The sequence below is a fragment of the Marasmius oreades genome, chromosome 1 (genome assembly GCF_018924745.1).
Source record: "Marasmius oreades isolate 03SP1 chromosome 1, whole genome shotgun sequence".
Classification (NCBI taxonomy): domain Eukaryota; kingdom Fungi; phylum Basidiomycota; class Agaricomycetes; order Agaricales; family Marasmiaceae; genus Marasmius; species Marasmius oreades.
The window spans coordinates 2,937,127-2,958,579 of NC_057323.1; the positions used below are offsets into that span (position 1 = coordinate 2,937,127).

At 48.8% G+C, this 21,453-nt stretch overlaps 8 protein-coding genes across 8 annotated transcripts; 5 read left to right on the forward strand and 3 right to left on the reverse strand.

Annotated features, from left to right (window-relative positions):
* Positions 1-53: 53 nt before the first annotated feature.
* Positions 54-3,914, forward strand: E1B28_000939 (uncharacterized protein; the record flags this gene model as incomplete). Its single annotated transcript, XM_043146829.1, has 12 exons — positions 54-91; positions 144-256; positions 304-991; positions 1,045-1,149; positions 1,212-1,423; positions 1,478-1,645; positions 1,693-1,890; positions 1,946-2,119; positions 2,173-2,334; positions 2,390-2,976; positions 3,032-3,362; positions 3,420-3,914. The coding sequence occupies exons 1-12, from the start codon at positions 79-81 to the stop codon at positions 3,912-3,914; spliced, it is 3,246 nt and encodes a 1,081-aa protein (XP_043015534.1). The 5' UTR covers positions 54-78.
* A 37-nt stretch (positions 3,915-3,951) lies between these two features.
* Positions 3,952-4,426, reverse strand: E1B28_000940 (uncharacterized protein; the record flags this gene model as incomplete). Its single annotated transcript, XM_043146830.1, has 4 exons — positions 3,952-4,017; positions 4,065-4,137; positions 4,199-4,327; positions 4,374-4,426. The coding sequence occupies 4 exons, from the start codon at positions 4,424-4,426 to the stop codon at positions 3,952-3,954; spliced, it is 321 nt and encodes a 106-aa protein (XP_043015535.1).
* A 161-nt stretch (positions 4,427-4,587) lies between these two features.
* Positions 4,588-6,921, forward strand: E1B28_000941 (uncharacterized protein; the record flags this gene model as incomplete). Its single annotated transcript, XM_043146831.1, has 2 exons — positions 4,588-5,114; positions 5,175-6,921. The coding sequence occupies 2 exons, from the start codon at positions 4,588-4,590 to the stop codon at positions 6,919-6,921; spliced, it is 2,274 nt and encodes a 757-aa protein (XP_043015536.1).
* A 409-nt stretch (positions 6,922-7,330) lies between these two features.
* E1B28_000942 (uncharacterized protein) lies at positions 7,331-10,428 on the reverse strand (the record flags this gene model as incomplete). The annotated part of the gene is made up of 3 exons (XM_043146832.1): positions 7,331-8,276; positions 8,326-8,485; positions 8,535-10,428. 3 exons carry the CDS (start codon positions 10,426-10,428, stop codon positions 7,331-7,333), a joined length of 3,000 nt encoding a protein of 999 aa, XP_043015537.1.
* Positions 9,797-12,579, forward strand: E1B28_000943 (uncharacterized protein). Its single transcript, XM_043146833.1, has 3 exons — positions 9,797-10,418; positions 10,481-10,711; positions 10,770-12,579. The coding sequence occupies exons 2-3, from the start codon at positions 10,690-10,692 to the stop codon at positions 12,470-12,472; spliced, it is 1,725 nt and encodes a 574-aa protein (XP_043015538.1). The 5' UTR covers positions 9,797-10,418; positions 10,481-10,689; the 3' UTR covers positions 12,473-12,579.
* A 52-nt stretch (positions 12,580-12,631) lies between these two features.
* NIP7 (ribosome biosynthesis protein nip7) lies at positions 12,632-13,767 on the reverse strand. Its single transcript, XM_043146834.1, has 6 exons — positions 13,662-13,767; positions 13,385-13,612; positions 13,196-13,330; positions 13,068-13,144; positions 12,983-13,010; positions 12,632-12,925 (listed from the first exon to the last, which is right to left on the reverse strand). The coding sequence occupies exons 1-6, from the start codon at positions 13,719-13,721 to the stop codon at positions 12,911-12,913; spliced, it is 543 nt and encodes a 180-aa protein (XP_043015539.1). The 5' UTR covers positions 13,722-13,767; the 3' UTR covers positions 12,632-12,910.
* A 1,198-nt stretch (positions 13,768-14,965) lies between these two features.
* On the forward strand, positions 14,966-18,440 carry E1B28_000945 (uncharacterized protein; the record flags this gene model as incomplete). Its single annotated transcript, XM_043146835.1, has 8 exons — positions 14,966-15,293; positions 15,345-15,433; positions 15,488-16,205; positions 16,259-16,304; positions 16,353-17,135; positions 17,195-17,983; positions 18,043-18,161; positions 18,214-18,440. The coding sequence occupies 8 exons, from the start codon at positions 14,966-14,968 to the stop codon at positions 18,438-18,440; spliced, it is 3,099 nt and encodes a 1,032-aa protein (XP_043015540.1).
* Positions 18,441-18,728: 288 nt separating this feature from the next.
* E1B28_000946 (uncharacterized protein) lies at positions 18,729-21,402 on the forward strand (the record flags this gene model as incomplete). The annotated part of the gene is made up of 3 exons (XM_043146836.1): positions 18,729-20,493; positions 20,548-20,718; positions 20,774-21,402. The coding sequence occupies 3 exons, from the start codon at positions 18,729-18,731 to the stop codon at positions 21,400-21,402; spliced, it is 2,565 nt and encodes an 854-aa protein (XP_043015541.1).
* Between the last annotated feature and the right edge of the window lie 51 nt (positions 21,403-21,453).

A 21,453-nucleotide genomic window follows, 5' to 3' on the forward strand; every position in this document is an offset into this window, starting at 1 on the left:
CAACGTCACGCCGGCTCGCATATTTCAAAGTCCGCGCCAGTCCGAAGGGCTCGCGAGACTGCACGCAGCGTGAGTGCTATGTTCGACGAATGTAAGTCGAGTTCTCTATCTCTTCTCTCCCTTTCCGTTGAAAGGCCCTGTAGATGTTGAGCACGCTGCCTCGTCACCCTCTGGCGCGCTAGCGCACCCTACATCCCTTCCCAAGCTACAATACCAAGGGTTCGAACCTCAACCTGAGAACGTGGAAGATGTCCCTGTGAGTCCTCGTTGTTTTCCCCCGGTTTTTGTCTTACGCTTGTTCAGCCAGAATCTTCAGAATCAGCCATTGCCGATGCCCCCATCTTCGACTTGGGACAGGTGCAATGTACAATAAACGCTCCCCTTGTGTCCCTGGTCGTGTGTTCCGACATGCTAGTTATGGGTTTAGCCTCAAACATGCTTATTATAATCGAGCTGTCTCATGCGACGCAGGTCATTCAGATCCAAGTACCCCGAAAACCCAATCTCGAGATGACACTGTACAAAATTTTCATGGATCCTTCTGGTCGGCACATTATCATCACCTCTTTGCAAGGAGAGAATTGGTATCTCTATCGAACGTGGAAGAAACCCAGACAGTTGAAGACTTTCAAGATGGTTATAGAAAGCGTGGCATGGAACAAGACAGCGTTACTCTCTACCTCCCAACCCACCTCTACCCGAGAAATCCTGATCGGTGCACGGAATGGCATCATATACGAAGCGGTTCTGAATGCCGAAGAGGACTTCTTCAAGTCGCAAGAGAGGTACCTTCAACCGGTTCTCCACCTTCCAGAAAAGCAGCCTATCACCGGTCTCAAATATGATCTGTTCCCTTCGTCCGAAGCTACGAAAATTCTGGTGGTAGTCACCACTCCGTCGAGAATGTACCAGTTTGGTGGAATCCCAGACCGTAAATCGGACGATGCCGGACGTGTTTTTACTGGCTTGTTCGCCAACTCGAAGGATCCAAGTGCGTCTGAACCCAAATATAGACTGCTCGTGTTGCTTAATACCGCACTTCAGAAATCTTGGAATTACCGGGAACGAACCAGTACTCAGAATTGCACTATTACACACCGAACGCCGACCAAGCATCCTCTTTACCCAGATCCCTTGCTTGGATGACAGGTATAATAACTAGGTTCCAACATTGGGCGTATCCAATTCACAACTGATCTATCATGTTCAAGGTCCTGGAATATATCACGGAAATTTGAACTTTGAGTCAAATTCAGATGATCTCATCGATTCTGCGGATGTCTTGCTCTATCCGGCACCGTCTTCTGAATTTCCGATATCGATAGCTCTCACGGAATTCCATTACGTTTTGCTATACAAGGATAGATTGGTTGGCGTTTGCAGTCTTGATGATAAAACTGTTTACGAGGAGCCTCTCCCCTTGGTAAGCCATCCGAAAGTTTCTGGTACCTCCCGCTCATACCGAGTTTGTACGCAGAAGCGAGACGAGGAGGTGCGGGGGATCACAGCCGATCCGGTGCGCAAGACATACTGGGCGTATACAGATCAGTCTATCTTCGAGTTATTGGTTGGAAACGAAGACCGTGACGTTTGGAAGGTTTATCTGGCGAAGAAACAGTTCGAAGTTGCCTTGCAATATTCTAAGGTGAATCCAGTCGCTTTTCCATCTCCACGTCAACTCACTTCTAGTAGACAGCTAGTCAACGGAATAGTATCTTGTCAGCACAAGCCAATAACCTTTTCTCTGATCGTCGATATTTCCAAGCCGCTCAGGCGTATTCTCAATGTTCGGTGTCATTTGAAGAGGTCGTGCTCAAGTTTATGGATGTTGGTGAACGGGATGCGTTAAGATCCTATCTGATTTCGCGCCTGGAGAGGACCCGCAAAACTGTACGTCGACGTCGCATTTATCTGATGAGGATGATTCTTTATTCTGTTCCCGAAGGATTTAACCCAGCGAATGATGCTGGCTACCTGGCTGGTGGAATTCTATCTTACCGAATGCAACAGATTAGATGATGTTGTTGCGTCAGAGTCCGTCTCACAAGACATTGAGAATGTTTTAGCAAACAGGACTATGTTGGAAGACGATCTTCGGCACTTTTTCGAGACGTACCAAGTTCGTGCAAGAGATGTTCACCGGCAGCGTAATCCATCTCACTATTGTGCTAGAAAAATCTTGATCCCAAGACAACTTATGAGCTCATACAAGGGCATGGCAGGACGGATATGTATCTTCACTATGCAACAGTCATTGGTGACTTTGAACGAGTCATTGACCACTGGATTCTTGAAGAAGAATGGTCCAACGCGATCGGCGTGTTGAACCGACAAGTAAGTCCTTTTGAATTAGTTGTTCGAAGCCCGATCTGATGGGGAACTCAAACAGTCAGATATTGAGCTGTATTATCGCTTTGCAGCAGTCCTACTACGACAATCACCCAAGGAAATGGTCGACTCGTGGCTTAAGCAGAAAGCTTTGGACCCGTTACGTCTCATACCAGCGTTATTACAGCTTCAACGTGGGCCCCGCGATCCCTTGTCCCCTAATCAAGCCATCAGGTACTTGAACGACGTCGTCTTCGAGCAACACAATACTTCCACCACCATACATAACCTTTTGATAACCTTCCACGTCTCACCTTCCTCCTCCTTGTCCAGTTCGACAGTTGTGGATGACGGTCCTCTCCTCAAGTTTTTATCAACAGCACCTATTGATCCATTGACGAATAAACCATATTACGATCTGGACTACGCGTTGCGGTTGTGCAAACAGTCAGGGCGAACCCAACCCTGTGTTCACATCTATTCCAAGATGGGTCTCTATGAGAACAGCGTTGATCTCGCCCTTGAGAAAGGCGATCTCGAACTCGCTAAGATCAACGCCGACAAACCAGAAGACGATCAACCACTCAGGAAGAAACTTTGGCTCAAGATTGCACGCTATGTTGTGCAGGATAAAAGAGATATCAAGACGTAGGTCAACATTCTGGGTGACCGTTGTTCTTCTACCAGATCTGATTCGTTGCAGTGCTATGCATTTCTTGGAGGACACAGATCTCTTGAAGATTGAGGATATATTACCGTTCTTCCCCGATTTCGTGGTCATTGATGATTTCAAAGAAGAGATCGCGCATGCACTGGAAGGCTATTCGTCTCATATCGACAATCTAAAGAGCGAAATGGACGAAGCTACTCGGACCGCAGAGTCAATCCAGCAGGATATAGCAGCTCTACGAAATCGCTTTGTTACAATTGATGCAGGCGAAACTTGTTCATCCTGTTCGCATCTTTTATTGACCCGGCAATTCTATGTCTTCCCATGTCGGCACAACTTCCATGCAGACTGCCTCATTGGATTGGTGTGTTTCTTGTCATAATCGACCATCCCCTTTCCTTCTGACAGTTTGATCCCACAGGCAAAAGAATATCTGCCAGCCCATTCATTACGCCGCATCTTAGCACTGCAAACTGAGTTGGTGAAAGGGAATCCCAGTTCACTTTCTGTTGCAAATATCACGGCGCCGTCGGTAGCAGTCTCACAGGGTCGGCAACCGCAGTCGCAACGCACCCTGCTCTCTTCAAATTTTACCTCTTTGGCCAACCCTTTACAAAATGGGACCAGAGCTGCCAATCTTCTCGGTCGAAACATTCTTTCTGCCGGAGATCGCTTACGAGATCTAATCATCCCTGACGCTTTGGCAGCTGTGATTTCTACACCGACTTGGATACCAGGGATAGGAGGTAACAAACGAAGCGGAGTCGAGTCGGACAATCGACAGAAAGTTGAAAAGCTGAAGGCCGAATTGGATGAGGTTTTGGCGGGCAGCTGTCCGCTTTGCGAGAGTGTGATTGTTGGACTGGATAAGCCATTTGTGAAGGAGGACGAAGTAGATACCACATGGGCGTTGTGAGACTTTTACTTCTTTACGATACAGAAGAGGGTAATTATCAATGGTTAATCTTCTTAGTCCTTCCTTGTCTTCGACGTAGTCTGGCAGCTTTTCGTGCGCCCATCTTGCAAAAATGTCAGGAGGGAATCAAAAGGGGCCATAAGAACGCACCTTTGCCTTGTCTTCCTCTAGCCTCCGTTTCTCCTCTGCGGCCTTGCGGCGCTCCAAAGTAACTGCCCTCCGCCTGCCAGAACTGGTTGTCAGCGGTCTTACTTACTGCATGTATGACGAATTGTCTCTAGAACCTGTCTTTCTCCGCCTGTTTTTCGTCCTTCAATTCCCGCTGGAGCTTTCTGACAGCAAGAGCCTTTGTAGTTTTCTCCATCCTGGCGGCGAAACTCTTCGTTTTCAATCCATTGGAGAGGTGAGAACGGCTGAGTATCGGGTAAATATGAGACATGAGCGAATATATCAGAATACTTGCACCGTGGCCGATTTGCGGTCCTTCCAAGGTGTGCCAGAGGCCCTACCATTTGCCGAGGGAGCGAGGGAGATCATCAAGGGAGGAGTGACTTGTCAGAGTGTCACGCGTGGGTCTTCTCCGAATTCGCACGTGGCTCAGGAAAGACGCTCCTGTCTCTTTTGCAATGGTGAGATGGAGTTCAGGCGTCGCCTCCACGAGCGAGTCTTAACCATGGACGTCGATTCGGCAGACACACCGTCCCTATACAGCCATTCCGTCTTTTCCCCACAGACCGTTCATCTTCATTCCCCCTTACCCAGCTCTGGCTTTGGTACTCTCAACGATCTCGCTGTCAGCATGTTGGACATGGACGACGACCGACGTTCCTCCTTCCATTCGGGCGTCTATGAACCTGCTAATACCTCGCTTGATCAAGAATCCGACCCCGAGGACGACCCCGATGTCGAAGACTCGCGTATGAGCTATCTTGGCCCCAAGATGCGTTACCATACGAAAGCGCCTTGGGAAGTCGGCGCTGCCCTAAAGGAGGAAGAAGAGGAGGAAAATACAACAGAGAGTCAAGCATATTTGACCTCGTCGACTAATAGATTCAAGACAGGAATCGTACGCCATCTCCCATTTGGCGGGGTCAAATCTGGTAGATCGAGCGAAGAGTCAACCACGTCTCGCAAACAAGTCAAGGTCTCTCTGGACTCTTCCTCCTCTCAATCCTCTCATTCTCGCGACGCTTATAACAGGTACGTTTGCTCCAATACTTCTTTCTTGTCTCTCTCATAGCCATCTTGCATCTCTCATAGGCTCTATACTACCTCCCAAGGGATCTCTTTCCATGGCGGGTCTCAAACGCCGGTCTTTACGTCCATTAGTCATCCCCAAACACACACTCCTTCACCTTCTCAGATTTCTCCGGCCAGTCCACGTTCATCTTTGCCGTTCTTCTCCGAGACTACGTCTTCTTCGATTCCGCACGTCAACGATTTCTCCACAGAAACCAGCGGGAGTTTTGAATTGGACTCCAAACCTCCCTTCTCCTATTCCGTAGAAGAAACCCACCCATATGCTAACCCCGACCTTGCATGTTCCTCTTCGAACGAATCAACCACTTTTCACCCTCATGATCAACGTGGCTCTTCCCCTACCAAACCAATAGACACAGCGACCACCGGGGCAGATTCGAAATCTTACCCACATCCTCCCGTATCAATTGATCGGGCCCCTTCAAGCCCCCGTTTGCAAAGCTTCAAGAACCAAGGGAAAGAGATATCTGCTCCGGTCCTCATTCGCGGCAGTCCGTGGAAATCTGCCGACTCATCAGGAACAGACAATTCACTCCCACCCCCACATTTTCCTGGTTGGAATGACCGAGCCTCCTCTCCCGCTTTCAATCTCATCTCCCTGGAAGAGGCTAGAGCGCAGCGGTCTCGTAGTATAACGTGCAGTTCCCAACACCTTCCCGCCTCCAATGCTTCCGTTCTCTCTAGTAACTCATCCAACGTGTTCCCTTTTCCCGAAGACACGACAAATGGTCAAAGTCCATCGGGCCATATTTCAAGGGGTCGTGCACGGTCTGTCAGTGCCGGTGTACGTGCGAAGCAGGCTCTGAACAATATTGTGACGTCCACTACAACAAAAACTGAACGCCAGGACTCGGAGCACACACTCTCGGGATCGACTACTAACGGTCAACCGGGTGGAAGGATGTTGAAAAATAAAAGGAGTGGGTTTTTGAGATTATTCAATGGTGCCAAAGACGATAAATCTCCTCCTCCCCCCGTTCCCTCATTGTCGGACGGATTTGCTGCGTTCAATGCCAACCAGGCAATAGGACCAAATAACAACAAACTCAATTCACGTCGCATTCCAGTTCCCCAGATATCTCCCACTCTACCCGAGAGTGTTTCCTACTCGTCTGAAGGGAACTACTTGAGTGCAAAATCGAACTCAACTCCGAAACGCATTCCACCCCCACCCCTCTTTCTGCAAGGCCACAACAAAGTGACAAACTCAGTACGAGGGGAGGCGTTTAGTGAAGTGCCGCTGAGTGCCCCTGCTCACCTATCGCAATTTCCTGCTCTGAAATTACGCCCACTATCTTCGGCGTTTAGCGCTCAGTTTGGTGATCATATTCTTCCTCGTTCTCCTGAACCGGAGACACCAAGCTCAGTCACAAGTGCAAGTGCCGCCATATCACCTATCACACCGGGACTTTACGGTAGACCAGACAACTGCACGGTGTCAAGCAGTGAAAATTTACCATCTTCCTGCAGCGAGGGAGAAGACGACAGCACAGTCGTTCGTCGTATACAAGAGCAGATCTCACGGACTAGACTTGCCTTCCAACAACAGGTATGGGAACTGGAAGGCCAAGTACGGGATCTCAAGGTCGATCTGGAAAGCGAGCGGCAGAAATCCACCTTTGTGCGGGATGGTCCCTATTGTGACAAGTGCGGAAGAGGGAAGCGTTCCGAAGAGAATGTCAGTATAGTTAACAGGCCGCGAGCCCGCACTGGGACCGGTCAATCTCGGTTCGGGAGCACTACATAACACAGTTGGGTTCCTATCGTTTGTATACCACACTCTCTTTCCCATTTGTGACCGTCGTCTTTATCACTCATTTATTCTCGCTCGTGGCAACACCTTGTCCTATATCCCTTGTCCAACTCATTTGTTTTGTCTATCTTTTTGGAGTATCCTGTGACTTTTCCAACCTATCTTCAGTGTACAAGTTTATCATTTTAATGATTTGATATCGCACACTGTAATCATTTCCTTCGTTGGCCAACCTTTTCTTCAATTAAGTGGAAGTTCTCCGCTTCTTCACTCATTCGAATCCTGTATTATGCATCATTTTTCTTTCCCGCCGCTCTTCATCAGCCCTTCATACTGTAAGTATAGGTACTAGCTATCAGCCAATGGATTACATTCGACCGACGGTCATCCAGTCATCCGCGACTTATAAACCCTCTTCGGCTCCAATCAACCATCCGATGCCTTGTGAAAACACCCTGGATGCTTGGGCAGAAACATCTTGCCCATTACCCGGCCGCCTACTTCCACTCCGTGAACGGTCGCTACCGCTCTCTTGGGAGAATCGAGAGCGACCGCGGGAGAAGGGGAAACTAGCAGCGACGCTTTTGAAAGTCCGGCTCGCAAGGGCTGCAGCGTCGGGTGTATTGAGTAATGGCGGAGAAGGCATGTGGAAACTCTTCAACCGTTCTTGCAATGTCGATGCAGCAGATTCTGGTAGGTTCAATAAAGCCGTTGCTGCACGCTTTCGGTTGTCACCCGAATCGACCGCTCCGCCGTGTCTCTTGGTAAGACGTTCTTCCCGAACGCCAATGTCTTGGTTTTCAAGCCTACGCCAGGCAGTCAAGACATCATGGAGTTTGTCTGCCGGACAAATTTCAACGGCTCTCCCGAGCAGGCAAAGTTTCTTATCCATATCTTCAAATTCTGTTTGCCTCCCAAGCTGGAAACACGCGATCCAACAAACGTCACTGGCTTCCCGGATCTGTGGATCATCCATCCCCATCGACGAAGCCCGGAGATTGAGGACAAGGTCGACCATACGCTGGCTCGTTTCGTATGAACGGCTGAAGTCCTCAGCTTGCAGGGCGGTATCAGCGATCATCGCTAAAGCCTTCACTTCGGCCACTATATCATCCTTAAATCCGAGTTTACGGACCAGGTCTAGGATGACTTCAATATGCTTATAAGCATCACTGTTGCTAGACAGCACCTGTGAAACGAGCGTTAACCGGTCTTTTGTAAGTCTGATCTCTATAGGGGAAATGGGGATGCCTGGTCGGGACATGATGTTGAAGGAAGTGAGGCGAGAGGTTGCTTCGATAAATTCTTTTTCCTTCTCGAGCCTATCAGAAGGTGGAGGCACTCCCAGACTGATGCTTATATTAATTGCGAGTACAAACCAACAGCACACACACTCACCAATCATACGCCAATTTCATTTCACCAAATTTATAATTCCCCGAACTCGCGTTGTCGTAGAATTCGCGTGAGCACGACAAGCATATACTTTCAACGGCTTCCCCGTCCAAAGTCAGACGGCTCTTGCGAGACTGGAGTAGATTGCGTGCAATGTCAAATCCTTGCCGTCCATTAACAACATGAAATCGAATAAAACAAAGTAGACTCACTCCCAGTGCTCAAAAGACCACTCAAATAGATCCGCAAGACCTCATCTCGGGAAAGCAAGCAAAAGGCGCCGCCCAATTTGTTGTCCGCTTTCGCGGAAAGCTTGAGCATATCTTCCAGAAGCCATTCCCAATCCTGCAAAGTATCCAGCTGATCATGCTTGTTACCTGCTCTTCTAGCCATCCTGTTAGCCCACGCTCGTTGCTCAGCAGGATCGTTGTTGCTCTGCAAGAACCATCGCAGTGGAGCGGGAACACACCAACGAGCCAGGATCTCGCCAGATTCAAGGTGAATATCAAGAAAATCGAGTGCCCTGGATAATGATGACATTGGAAGGGGTTTGAAGAAGACGAGGAGGTCTGAGGGCGTGCAAGAAGGCCGTGCCGTTGTGGGCGTAACAAATGTGCCGAGAGAGGCAACCGTTGTATCTGCAGCGTCCTCGTCGCCACTGGTGACTTCCCATACAGGTAAACATTCAAAAATGTTGCTCATTGTCGGCCATTGATCAAGACTTTCATTGCCGTAGAGGCATGCAAGAGCCAGTCGGACCATGTCGTCATCGTGCTTTATCAAACGCTGCGAAAATGGAAGTGTTGGCTTCGACGCCTCGAAAATAGACACCGCGATATTCAAAGGTGCGGATAGTATGTAGTCGTAGAGAAGTCGAGTTGGAAGAGACGGATCTGATTTACCACTCCGTTCCGCACGGGACTCTAGAACGAAAAGGTATGGCATGACGAGTCGTGAAATGTCGTTCGACACCGTCGGGGGAGCCGAATGCGCTAAGTAAGCCCGGACGACTGCGGGTGGATCCATGGACAGCCATCGATCTAGAGTCCAATCCTCTTCCTCGGGAATATCTTTGCCGCGAGGAGAATCGTATACCAGCCTTGAGAGAAGACTTAGTTCCTCGCCGAGCTCGTCAAGTCCACCGATACCCTGTGATACGGCATGCTGGACTAAGGTGAGAGCGGAGTCTATCATTCCCGTAGAAGAGACAATAAAGTCCACACGCTGGTGATACCACGAAGAGAGTTCCCCTCCGCTTTTTAGATCTATGGATGAATGGCTGCTTGTACTGTTCCCAGAATGCCATATGGGAATAGAGGCGGCGTTTAAGGCAGACTGTATATCGGAGGACTCAGACCAGTCCCTCTCTCTCCTCAGTCCCTCAAAGTGAGGCCGTATTTCGATGTCCATCTCGGGGTCACGGGATGGAAGAAGTGTATGATAATCGGTTGGACTAGTATGTCCCGGAATGAGGTCTAGAATAGTGAACCTGAAAGGCCACAATGTCGAGCCATGCCTAGAGAAGACGACTCCTAGACCATTGAACCACTGATTGACGGCGAGTAGGCAGGCTGAATGGAGTAGGTCTGAGGACAGGAATTCGGAAAGTGAAAAGGGAGGTGGTAACTTCGAAACGAGTACCGCTTTTGTTGAGCCTTCTCCCCAAGGATCGTCATCCCATTCTTCATCTTCATCCTCATTCTGTTCAGAGCCCTTTTCAGTCTCCTCTTCAGGTGCAGCTTTGCAAACCTCCACGTATGTATTAAGGCGATCCAGTCGACCGAGAAGAACGACCCGTACACGACACAAAAGGGCATCTCCCTCGACTTCTTTGAAATATTCTATCAAGGAGGGGGCTTTTCCCTCCAGTGAATCTTGGTCGGACGAGGAGGAAAGAAGTCGTTCAAGGCGTGTATAGGCGGAATCGGTGCGTGCTAAACCAAGTTGAAGCAATTTCTGTTGGAGTAGAACATCGTCTACGAGTCTGTCGGCACATGCAGCAGCAGCCCAGAGGTCGTCTGTCAAATTGTTCAGGATGCCCTCGACGTTGTCCACGGTGAGCTCGCCATCTGCCAGGTCAACCCAACGCGTGTAAGGTGAAGTCATTTGTGAATTCTCACAGTATTATTTGTTCCGTTAACAAAATTGATGAGATTAGATAGGCTGATTGTGACGTTTATACATATCCAGTGCTTGTTACAGCTGTTTCCATAAATCGGCCGCCCAGCACGAAGCCACATAATGATATCATAAATATCACACTTGCACCCACTGTGTACCACAAAGCGAGTCAAGTCAGCCACTGTTGGGGTCGTGGGACCCTGCTTGGTCATTGTCAATTTTTTTCTAGGCGGCCTACGATTAGTTATGGAAACAGCTGTAATGGGGAGTAAGTTATGTTACATCAATAAATTCTGTATTTACGCATTCACCTGCTTCACTTACAGAATTTTCTAATACTCTGCAAGGATTCGACGAAAGGATTCGAAAGGCGAAAGAAGAACTGAATGAACTTGAATATCAGCGCAACCTTCTAGTTCCTATCTGCCACTTACCGGCTGAAATTCTTGGAAACATATTCACATTCTGTGTTCCCACTGGCACCATCTCCACACCACAACTGCCCAATGTCGTGCATGTGTGCCGTCTCTGGCGGACGATTGCATTCAACACACCTCTAATGTGGTCTACACCAAATTTCATCTCACCGAAGTTGGCTCGTGAAATGTTGCGATTGTCCAAATCTAGCCCACTCAATATCGAATGGAACCGAGACTCAGGAGCACTACTCCCGAAACAATTAGAGGTTTTGGGCGAAGCAATTACGGAAATTTCACGCGTGCAGAGCTTGCACCTTTCATGCAATCCGCACCAGGTCGAGGTTCTCTTAACAGGATTGGTCGACCCTGCTCCAATGCTCGAGGCTTTGACGCTCCAATGCCCAATCTCGGGTGATTTCTTCTTCCTCCCAGGCAATTTTCTTGCTGGAGATGCGCCTCGCTTGCGCCGGCTCTCGCTGACAGCAAGTAACAACATACCATGGGGTTCTCAAATTATGAAGAACCTTACCCGTCTAGATATCGTATACAGAAATGGTCAATCCCGTCCTCTAACTCCGTGGCCAGAAATAATCGAAACTCTGCGTGGAGCCCCGTGCCTTGAAGTGCTGCGTCTAGACTTCCTTTCATCCCGCAACGCATGCCTTGAAGTGGGTCCACCTATAATCTTGCCAAACCTGGGATGTGTAGACCTTGCAGCAGACGCTGTATCATGCTCTACTCTCCTCCACCGTATGTCTTTCCCAAACACCACTTCCATCTGCCTCGAATGTAGGCTCCCCGCCTCCTATACCGACAGCACCTACGATCCTTTGTTTGCCTATATGACCGGCCTATTCGGTAGTACATCTTCTACTGTCAACCATCCTCGAGCCATCAAGTCCCTCCTGCTCTCTTATTCCCCCGATCACATCAACGTTCTTTCTATAGGCGCATGGAATGTCGGTGGGGTCATGGAATATGTGCTTGGAGAGTCTAATATATCCCTGACGAATCAGTTCTCTGGCACATTGGTTTTAAAAAATGTCATGGGTTTACCATTTTTACAGAAAGTGCTCGCGAGTTTGGGGCCACTTTCTCAACTCGAAACCCTGACGATCGATCTTTCAACCCTTCCAGTGGATATCATGATCCAGCGCTTTGGTAGTCTTACTAACCTTAGCTCCATCTTCGTAAAGGGTGCTTGCGCCCCAGAGGTCGTAAAATCATTGTCACACGATCTTTCCGAAACCTCTCTTTCAACGATAGATGCGTCTCCAAGACACGGCACAACCATATTACCCCGAAAACCATTTGCGGCTTTGAGGACATTTGGCCTGGTTCACGTGGATTTCACTTGGGACCGGGAAGCTTTGTTGAATCCACTTCTTGACATGCTCAGACGACGGGCACAGAACGAATTGCCCCTTGAGAAGGTCGTTTTGGAGTTGTGCACCCATATTTTTTTGGACGATGTCGCCCAGATCAGGAAAGAAGTGCATGTTGAATGGGATGATCGGGAGTTGTATGGAGAGGACTCAGAAGATGAGTATTCGGAGGAGACAACGGATGATTATCCCTACGATTCGGATTATGATTACGATGATTACTGATCGATGATCTCGCGGCTCTTCTGTATATATTTTCTGCACGATTCACTTGGACCCGCCCACTACAGAAGATAACGGTGCTTAACGTCCGCAATCCATGTACCTTTCACCATTAGACAGTCAAATATTCTCAGAAACAGATTGGTAGACCTTCCCTCTGATGTAGTCAAATGCTGGCCAGTAGCCACCTATGTTAATCGAAGAATGCAACAAAGAACCCAAAGTACCAATGAATAGTGAATACATAGATTATATGGAGGACAGCTATGAGTTTATGACGGGAAGATACGCCTGTGTATGAGAAGCATGAGATTTATTACCGCGGCCGAGCACTTCAAAACCGGGAGAGTGGGTTACAGTATAATTGGAGCAGTAAAAGGGAATGTGATAGCAATGCGGTCTGGGACGGCAAGAATAAAGACAGGACAGTGGGCGAGCGGTTCAGATCAGAGTTTCCTAGTAAGCCCCGTGAGTAAGATGGAGGACCTAATATCTCGATTCAATTTTGCTCACCTCATCTCGCAAATACTCCCCAACGTCCCTGTGTTGGACAATGATGAGTGAAAGCGAAAGTTACATGCTGTGATCCCTAACTCACGCTTGATGAAAAACAAGTATGGAGGTTGGGTCCAGTTTTCGGGTATCCAATGTAGACCGAGCTGTTACTCCGAATCCCTGCAGATCTGATCAGAGCACTGGTAATCGTAGAATCTAATCGAAACATACCAGTGGTACATCGTTCATACTATAAACAACGACTCCCTGGTGTTCCGGTGTATCCTCCGTGATCCGACCCAAATGCGCTTTTAATACGTGATTTCCGTATAGGAAGGGCATCTCCCCGTTGGGCTTGATCCATATCTGTATGTCGCTGGTCAGTACGATGGTGTTGAAGAAGTGGGGATGACCACTAACCTTGTACTTGGCGTATTGGGCAATGTAGTCTAATGCCGTTATGTGCAACTTGAACTTGCCACTTTTACTGAATTTACCAAAACATGTTCCCAGACTGACAAGGTTGGGGCGAGCGACAGATACTCCTAAACGCATTGATGATTCGGAGACATAGAATACTCGATCTTTGTGTAGCCTGAAGCAGTATGGTTCGTCTGGCCGGTCGATGAGATGAATGAGATTCTTGCCCTTTGCGATTTTGAGCATGACACGAAAGAAAGAGAGCAATGCAACGAACGATGTAATTCGCTAGTTTTGCGAAGAGGGCCTTGGATTCGTCTTCTGTCAGTGGTCGCATGAGTGAAATTCAGAAAAGAATGGTCCTTGTGAAGTTTTTTGAAAGCTTGGGCTATTACCTAATTCTCTTCTGCCCTCATCGTGGGAGATTAGCGCTTTAGCTCTTGGCTGATCTCCTTGAAGTTGAAGTTGGCCGATACTTATGAAGGCTTTTGTGTTATATTCCTCGGTTCTGACTCCTTAGTTGGCTTTGTGTCATCCATTCTGTTAGTTGCATTCCTAATTCTTCCTGAGCGACCGTCACGGCCCCCTTGCGGTCAGTCGCAATTCTGTTTCGGTATTCAAGGCCATTGCCTGTCCTCTGGACATCCCGAAAACACTATCTTCAAGCATCTACCAGATAATCCTTCTCGCCGAGCGTGTCGTCTGTCATCTAAATGGACTTCACTGATGATGAGCACCCCTAGTTTGTGTTCTCTCGCTGTGCACTTGCAGCCACCACCGATTTGATTTTGACCGCTTCGCCCTCGTTGAAGAGGTGGCTGCCCACTGGGAATACGTTCCTATAAAGTTGATGATCTTCAGTTTGAAGAAGTCGGAATTGCGATATGTGTTGGACTCGGCCAAAAGCTTTGAGCTCAGCATTCCTGAGGTTCCAGTAAATCTCACCGCGCCGAGTTGCCTTTCAAGACTGAGTTCAAGTTTACGGGGGGATTGGTTCTATCTAGGGCTTAGACTAAGGTCGACGATTGCTTACCCATTGTTTCTGAAACTGCGAGCGAGGTTTGGTTGAAGATGGGGGTAGTCTGGTTATGCATGTTCCATACACACTCACTTTCGCCGTGTTTCCAGCGACCTCAACTCGGTACAAACCATCCCATCCAGGACCTGGTATGGCCTGCTCCTTGTTTCATATCTTTCTCTTGACCTTTTAACGAGTGTTTGCACCGAGTTATAATTTTGGTGCGTTCCAGATTCTGCAGCCAATTAGAGCTCGCTAGGTCGCTGGGGAACCAGGGAGGGTAGCAATGAATTTGACGGTGTCGTTAACAACAGCAGAGTTGGAAATATATTTAGTTTCTAGAAGTGACTTCAAGTAACTTGATTTCTCTACAGATTGTGCGAGTGCGTGCACGCTGTTGAAGCCTTGAAGGTTGAAGGTCCTTTTCCTCTTGAGGGTCCACTGGACTTGACTGTGGAATCCAGTTGTATTCAACCCTTAATGCGAAATTTGATGGTGGTACATAAAAGAGATCACTCGCGCATTCTCTTCCACTGCATGCTGGTTGTAAGGCGCCTCCTACGATGTCTGCACCTTCATTTCCATCATTTCCATCTTTCCCTTCCTTTAATTCATTCCCTGAGTTCGAATCGGAGCCTAGTTCCAACATCGACGAGCGCAGCTCGAAGAAGGAAGCCAAGCTTAAATCAAAACGCGACAAAGAACGGAAGAAACGGAAACGCGACCGCTCCCTGTCATCGAATGCTGGGGACAACTACAACGACGCCCGTGTTCAGAGCGACAGAGATGCCTCACTTCGTTATTTCTACTCAGATATGAAGGGCGATCCCCTGATTCTCCAATACGGCGGTCCCAACAAAGGCGACATTCCGAAATACCATGTCATCAGCAGTACGCTATCTCACTTCTTCTGTCATTCACTAATTATGGAATAGACGGTAGAAAGATTTAAGATTCTTGGTTTATCACCTCAATGGACTGTGTTTTCAAACTCTGGTTCAGGCATTGAAGTTGGAATGGATCGACATAAGGTATGTCCGCTCAGTCTTTAATGCCTGGAACAATACCTAGGTCAATCATGACAGCTACCAAGTTTGACGGATCCAAAAACTCGAAAACTGCTCGCTGTCTCCCCTTCTCGCTTCCTCAGCGCAAGGTCCAATAGCGATATCTATCGCGAGCTCGATGGTTTTCTCCGTCTGCCATCAAACACGAAGTCTATTCCAGACTACCGTACCATTGAGAAGGAAGCAGGCAACCACGACTCAGTTTCTGAGTTTGATTCTGACCAGAGTCCCAGTCTCTCAGACGACGAGGATTCAGAACTTCATCACGAGAATTCGCATCAAATGACTTTGAAAACGCTCGAGCAAGAGATAGCAGCAAACCCTTCTGCTATTTCCAGTTGGCTAGCCCTCTTATCTCGAACCCTTTCGACAGTTGACGTGAAGTCGAAAGGTGCAACCAGGGCTCGTGCTGATATCTCTCTCTCTGTCCTGGAGAGGGCCATGGCTGCTCATCCAAGGAACGCGTTGTCAAAACAGTTGCGCCTCAAGTATTTGTGGGCAGGGTCGGAGATTTGGTCCCGTCCCAAACTGTCAGAAGAATGGGAACATGCACTCGAATTGGGCGATGCGGACATCTCGATGGAATGGTTGGAGTGGAGGATCAGTGCAGGGATCGACATCTCAGGTGTTTTTGATTGTGCGAGCCGAATAATATCAACTCTGGACGATTCTGAACACGACGATATGCTGAAGGTCAGAGTGTTTTGGCGAGTAGCGGTAGCATGCCAACAAGCAGGCAAGCCCAGTTTCAATATTCGTTCTCTTTGAAATCATTAACATGATTCCTAGGGTTCCCCGAGCGTGCGACAGCCCTATTCGAAGCGGAAGCAGAACTGTGAGCAAGCATAGTTTCTTCAAGCCGATAGGTACTGATCACATCAAGTCTATTCGAGTTCCCTCAAGTGCTCCGCGGGCTACCGATCGAAAATGCGCTCGATGCACTCGAAGAATTCTGGGAGTCGGAAGTTCCTCGCATAGGAGAAGCTGGGTGCAAAGGATGGGCATATTGGCACTCTCACAGGGATGAAAACCAATACTATCCTTCCATGCCTTCGAACATCATTGAGCGAACGGACCTTGATCCTTACCGTCAATGGGGGATCATCGAATTGCTCACGGACCAGCAACGGCGTCAGCCCTTGCGGTCCATGGATGACTCCGATGATCCCTATGGTACAATTCTTTTCTCTGACCTCCGTCAACTCCTTTTCTCCTCCCAAAGTGACCGGGCAAAGGACGCCTTCCGCTTTGCATGGCTGGCTCTTGTCGGCCTTCATGTCCCTGGACTCCCCGATTATTTAGCTTCTGACGGCGACTTGCTTGATGATCGGTGGTGTCTAACCCATCTGGCACTGCCGAGTTACATGGATGCTATTTTTCCACCTCCGATCCGTCACACTCTCACCACGGATTCTGTATCAGGGGTGATTGTTGGGCGACAGAAAGAGTATGCGAATAGCTTTGGCCCTGTAAAGAACTGGACTTGGGGTAGCCTCGATCCTCTCGAACCAGTTTTCGGAAACCACGGATTGTGGGACCAGACAGACCTTCATGGTCTGGATATAAGTCAGATTAGAAGGTTATTCTCGCAGTTGAGATCAGGGACGGGGGACGTAAACTGGGATATATTAGCTTTGACATTCGAAGCCGCAATTAATGTCAAATCGCGAGTATTTCGTCTCTCGTTGACGTATTCTAAGCTTATGATGTCTTTCCCATACTCAGTGCACTCAAACTCTCTAGAAGTTTTCTTGAAAAGGCCCAGGACTCCCTTCCGCACTGGGGAGCTCATGCGCAGTTGGAACGGATGCGAGGCAGACTGAATGATGCTCGCAAAGTTTATCAAACGGTTCTCATCGCGACCTCCACCTCAAAGCGTAGATTTGGTGAGAGTCAGCTTTGGTGGGATTGGGCAAAAATGGAATGGCAGGCAGGTCAGCTTGAAGAGGCCTTGTCTGTCATTCTTAGAGCCGCGAGAGTTGAGGGTCGCGGGGGTGTTGCGTTTCTGCGAGCGAAACGCATATTGGTAGGAGAAGCTCTAAACAGCGAGACCTGGAAAGAGGTGGAGGCTTGGACGATGATTGGCGCATTGTTGGAGTTACTCACGTCGAATAGCGTGGCGTCGTGCCAACAGATATTTGATGAAAGACTGGAGGCGGTAAGGATGGGGCATGTGGCACATGAAAGCATGTCGGTTCAAGTATTACTCTTCCTTCATACCCACGGAACGCGGCTGAGGAATCCTATGCCACCCGCGTTACTGAGGAATCAGGTTGAGAAGGCGTTGGACAAATATCCTAGCAATTCAGTAATTCTTGGGATATTCCTTGAATGCGAGAAGGGCCAGGGTGTTTGGGGACGTGTGCGTAGCTTACTCGGAAATAGTGGACCAACAACCAAGGACATTTCAAGAAGAGTTCAGGAACTGTGGATTGCGAGGTGGGAGGGGCGACAGTGGGAGAGTGAGCTAGAGCGAACTCGATCAAGTCTGGCGACGGCAGTTGAACATGAGAGGTATGATTTCTTTGGAACAAATTTCATCCGATATGCTGTTAAAGCTTTCCACGGCTCAGGACACGGAAAAGTGCAGTTATATGGAGGCTGTTTATTGAATTAGAAATTCGGTCAAAATGCTTGGTGCAAGCGAAGAAACTACTCTTCCGAGGGATTGGCGAGTGTCCGCTTTCAAAAGGTAATTCAGTGTGGCACTGTTCTATAAATGTGTGCTTAGTTGCTCAATACAGAGTTATATCTCCTTGCGTTTGTTCCCTTACGCTCGGTGTTTACCGGGCGGGAGTTGAACAGTTTAGCTGAGTTGATGACGGAGCGTGGAATTCGCATGCGCCGGGGAATTGATGAGGTTGTTTCTGACTGGAAAAGGGATGAGGATGATACGAAGGAAATCGAGGGGGTTTTGGAGGATGAGATAGAATTCAATTCTAGGGAGTTGAAGCGGCTGAAACCATACTGAGTGGCGGTATAGGTGTTCTATTTATTAGTATTTGTACACCAGTCGGAGGGTGACAGAGTAACACGGACTTGTCACGGAGGATCTCGCTTGAACTTATTGTTTATGTGCACGAGGCAGCATCGTCTATTGCTCGCCAATATTTTCCTTGGATTGAAAGCGAGATTCTTTCAATAGTCTCTCTGACTTTCTTCTATCCATTTTCCTTCCTTTCTTTCCCGCATCTCCCTGAATCGTTCCCTATCAGTATCTCATTCCTACCATACTTCCCCTTATAATCCACCCACCATCATGCCCACAATTCCAGCACCATTCGTAGACTCCAATCGTGAGGAGTGGCCAGATGCAGATTTTGATATTCCAGAGGGCCAGCCGCTGCATTCAATAACGGACAAAGACGATGACGAGGAGGACTGGGACCTTGAGATGGACTTGGGCAAAACCGGCAGCGCCAGAATACGAACCCCTTCCACCTCTATTGTCTCCGATCTCATTCCCTCCACCATGACCGGAGTGATCACCATCCGTCCACCACAGCCTTCTATGCAGCATTCTGAAGACGATGAAGACGATGACGAGGGCGTTTCCACCATCAAGGCAGCCACTATCATGCCCCGGCCACCCCAGCTTAAACACCAAGACCCCATTGATGAGGATTTCGAAGATGGTTTCTCGTTACCATCCGACCTCACTCGCCTTTCACTCGCCCCTTTGTCCCTCAATCACCGTTCCTCGAAGAATTCTCTTGAGTGGGGCGACAAAGACCAAACGTCATCTTCACAGTCTTCCGACGCCTATTCGTCTCTTGGGTTCGCTGACGCTTCACCGTCATCCAATTCCACCTCCTCTGCCTCTTCCGCATCTTTACCCGACACAGAAACAGACGATGAAGACGACGATGACGTTGAAGGTCTGATAATCCCATCCGAAATATTTGAATCAGGACATGGTGGCCGCAAACTCAATAAAATACTTGAGCAAAGGAGGGTGACCGTATTTGTTAATGAACAGGTCAAGGTGGCACCTCCCGATCCAGAGGATGATTTTGAGATGGGTCTGGTCATTGACGATGACGTTGATCTTAGCCCCAGCCGGCTTCTTCATAGCGCTCAGCAACAGAGAGCGAAAGGCCTACATAATCAACGTAGTCGTAGCCTACCCACCCAACGACCCAACGTCAATCTGAGGCCACCTTCAAGGTTAAAACCTGAAAGAGCAAAATCCCCAGTCAATCCACCACCATCCTCTGCTCGTCAGCTCCAAAAGCTTAGGCTGTCACCCTCGCCTCCTTTGCAACCTCCCACCCGCTCACAAACATTCCAGACCTTTTCACAGACCCCATCACCGTCGACGTCCTCCTTCTTAGCCCCGAAACCTGGAAGCTTACGCGGACAGAAATCGCATTCAGGTCTCAAACCCCCTACACCGCCTCCAACACGGAAACTCACTAGAAAGGCATCACTCTCCTCTCTTATGGATAAGAGTCAATCTCAAGCATCAGGCTCGGGATCGACATCGACTAGCACAACCAAAGCTCGTTACGAGGAACCCACTGCAGCCTCCAGAGCAAAGACGCAGAGAAGCACGACTTCTCGGTTCAAAGTCCCCCCTACTCGCCCTTCCACGCCATCTTCTAACACTGCTGCTCTTCGACTTACTATGCCCACCTTTCCTACACGGGCCAGGCCGGCTCTCTCTTCAGTCTGGGGAGCACCGCCATCACCGGCCGTTCCATCACCCACATTCCGCAATACATCTTCACCATTACCCCGTCCACCTTCTAGTTTATCATTGAAATCTTCTCGCGCAACACTTGTTAACTCACCTCCTGCACCCAAAGTACTACGTAAACCTAGGCGAGCGCGGACTTACGGAGATGGTACCGAACTAGACAATATTGAGGATCTCCCCACTGACTGTGACAAGGAAAGCCGATTCCGTGTGCAACCTAAAGGATACGGAAATCGGATCCCAGGCGGCACATACTCTGCAACGAAACCTCCGGATAAATCTACAGTGCGAAAGAAACGACGAGAACCTTCTGGGACCAATACAGGTAAGTGCAGTTCGTCCATGTGTACATATCTTTTATTTATCACTGTATCCGCAGATGTCCTTGGCACATCAAACAATTGGAATCGGAAGCCTTCTCGGTCAGATTTCTCGTCGCTGAAGACCGCCTTTGGATCACCACCCAAGAAAAAGAAGGTGGCTTCTCCGTCCCATGGCAGAAAAAAGCCCACCCTCATACGTAACCTCGGAGGTGCCGGGGGACCAAAAGGTAAGGCACACACCTTTAGTTGTACCATGACGTAGTTCTGATTTTGACCTCTCAGTTGTGGGTGAAATGAAGTGGAACCCCCAAAGCTTACGGTGGGAAGGCAACGAACAGGCACTTCGTGAATTTGATGCGGTGGTTACTTCCACCCGACCTGCCCTGATCACTCATCTGACTGGATCATCCATTGGATCACCTGTCGGCTCCTTCGCCTCAGGCGCCCGGATAGTGGGAAACATGATATTCGATCCCCAACGAATGTGTTGGATATCGACATTACCGCCTGAAGAAGATGAGCCCGATGTGTTTGCCAACCTTGCCGACGATGAGGAAGATGGTGATGGCTGGGAAGCCAAAGGCGGGACAATACGAGGAAGTCTCACATCACTCGCACCATCGGAATCAAGTCGAACGTCAACATCCATGTCCAAGTTAACGGACCCTCCAAGTCCCGCAAGGAGTCGTACCCGGTCACCCTCAGAGTCTGACAGTGATCGCGGGTCAAGAGCGTCTATCACCTTTGACATCGACGCTGTATTCGTTCAGAGTTGTAGAGCCGCTGAACAACGACATTACTCGGAGCTTTCAGGATGGAAGGATGTTCTTGCCAGACAGGGATCACTCCATGATCCTGAAAGAGCGGATCTCTATGAAATCCGGGCTCTTGCTACACGCAAGTACCAATGAGTTGCTGCATTGCATGCTTCCCAGTCGCCTCTCGTTATTTTATCAACCTTC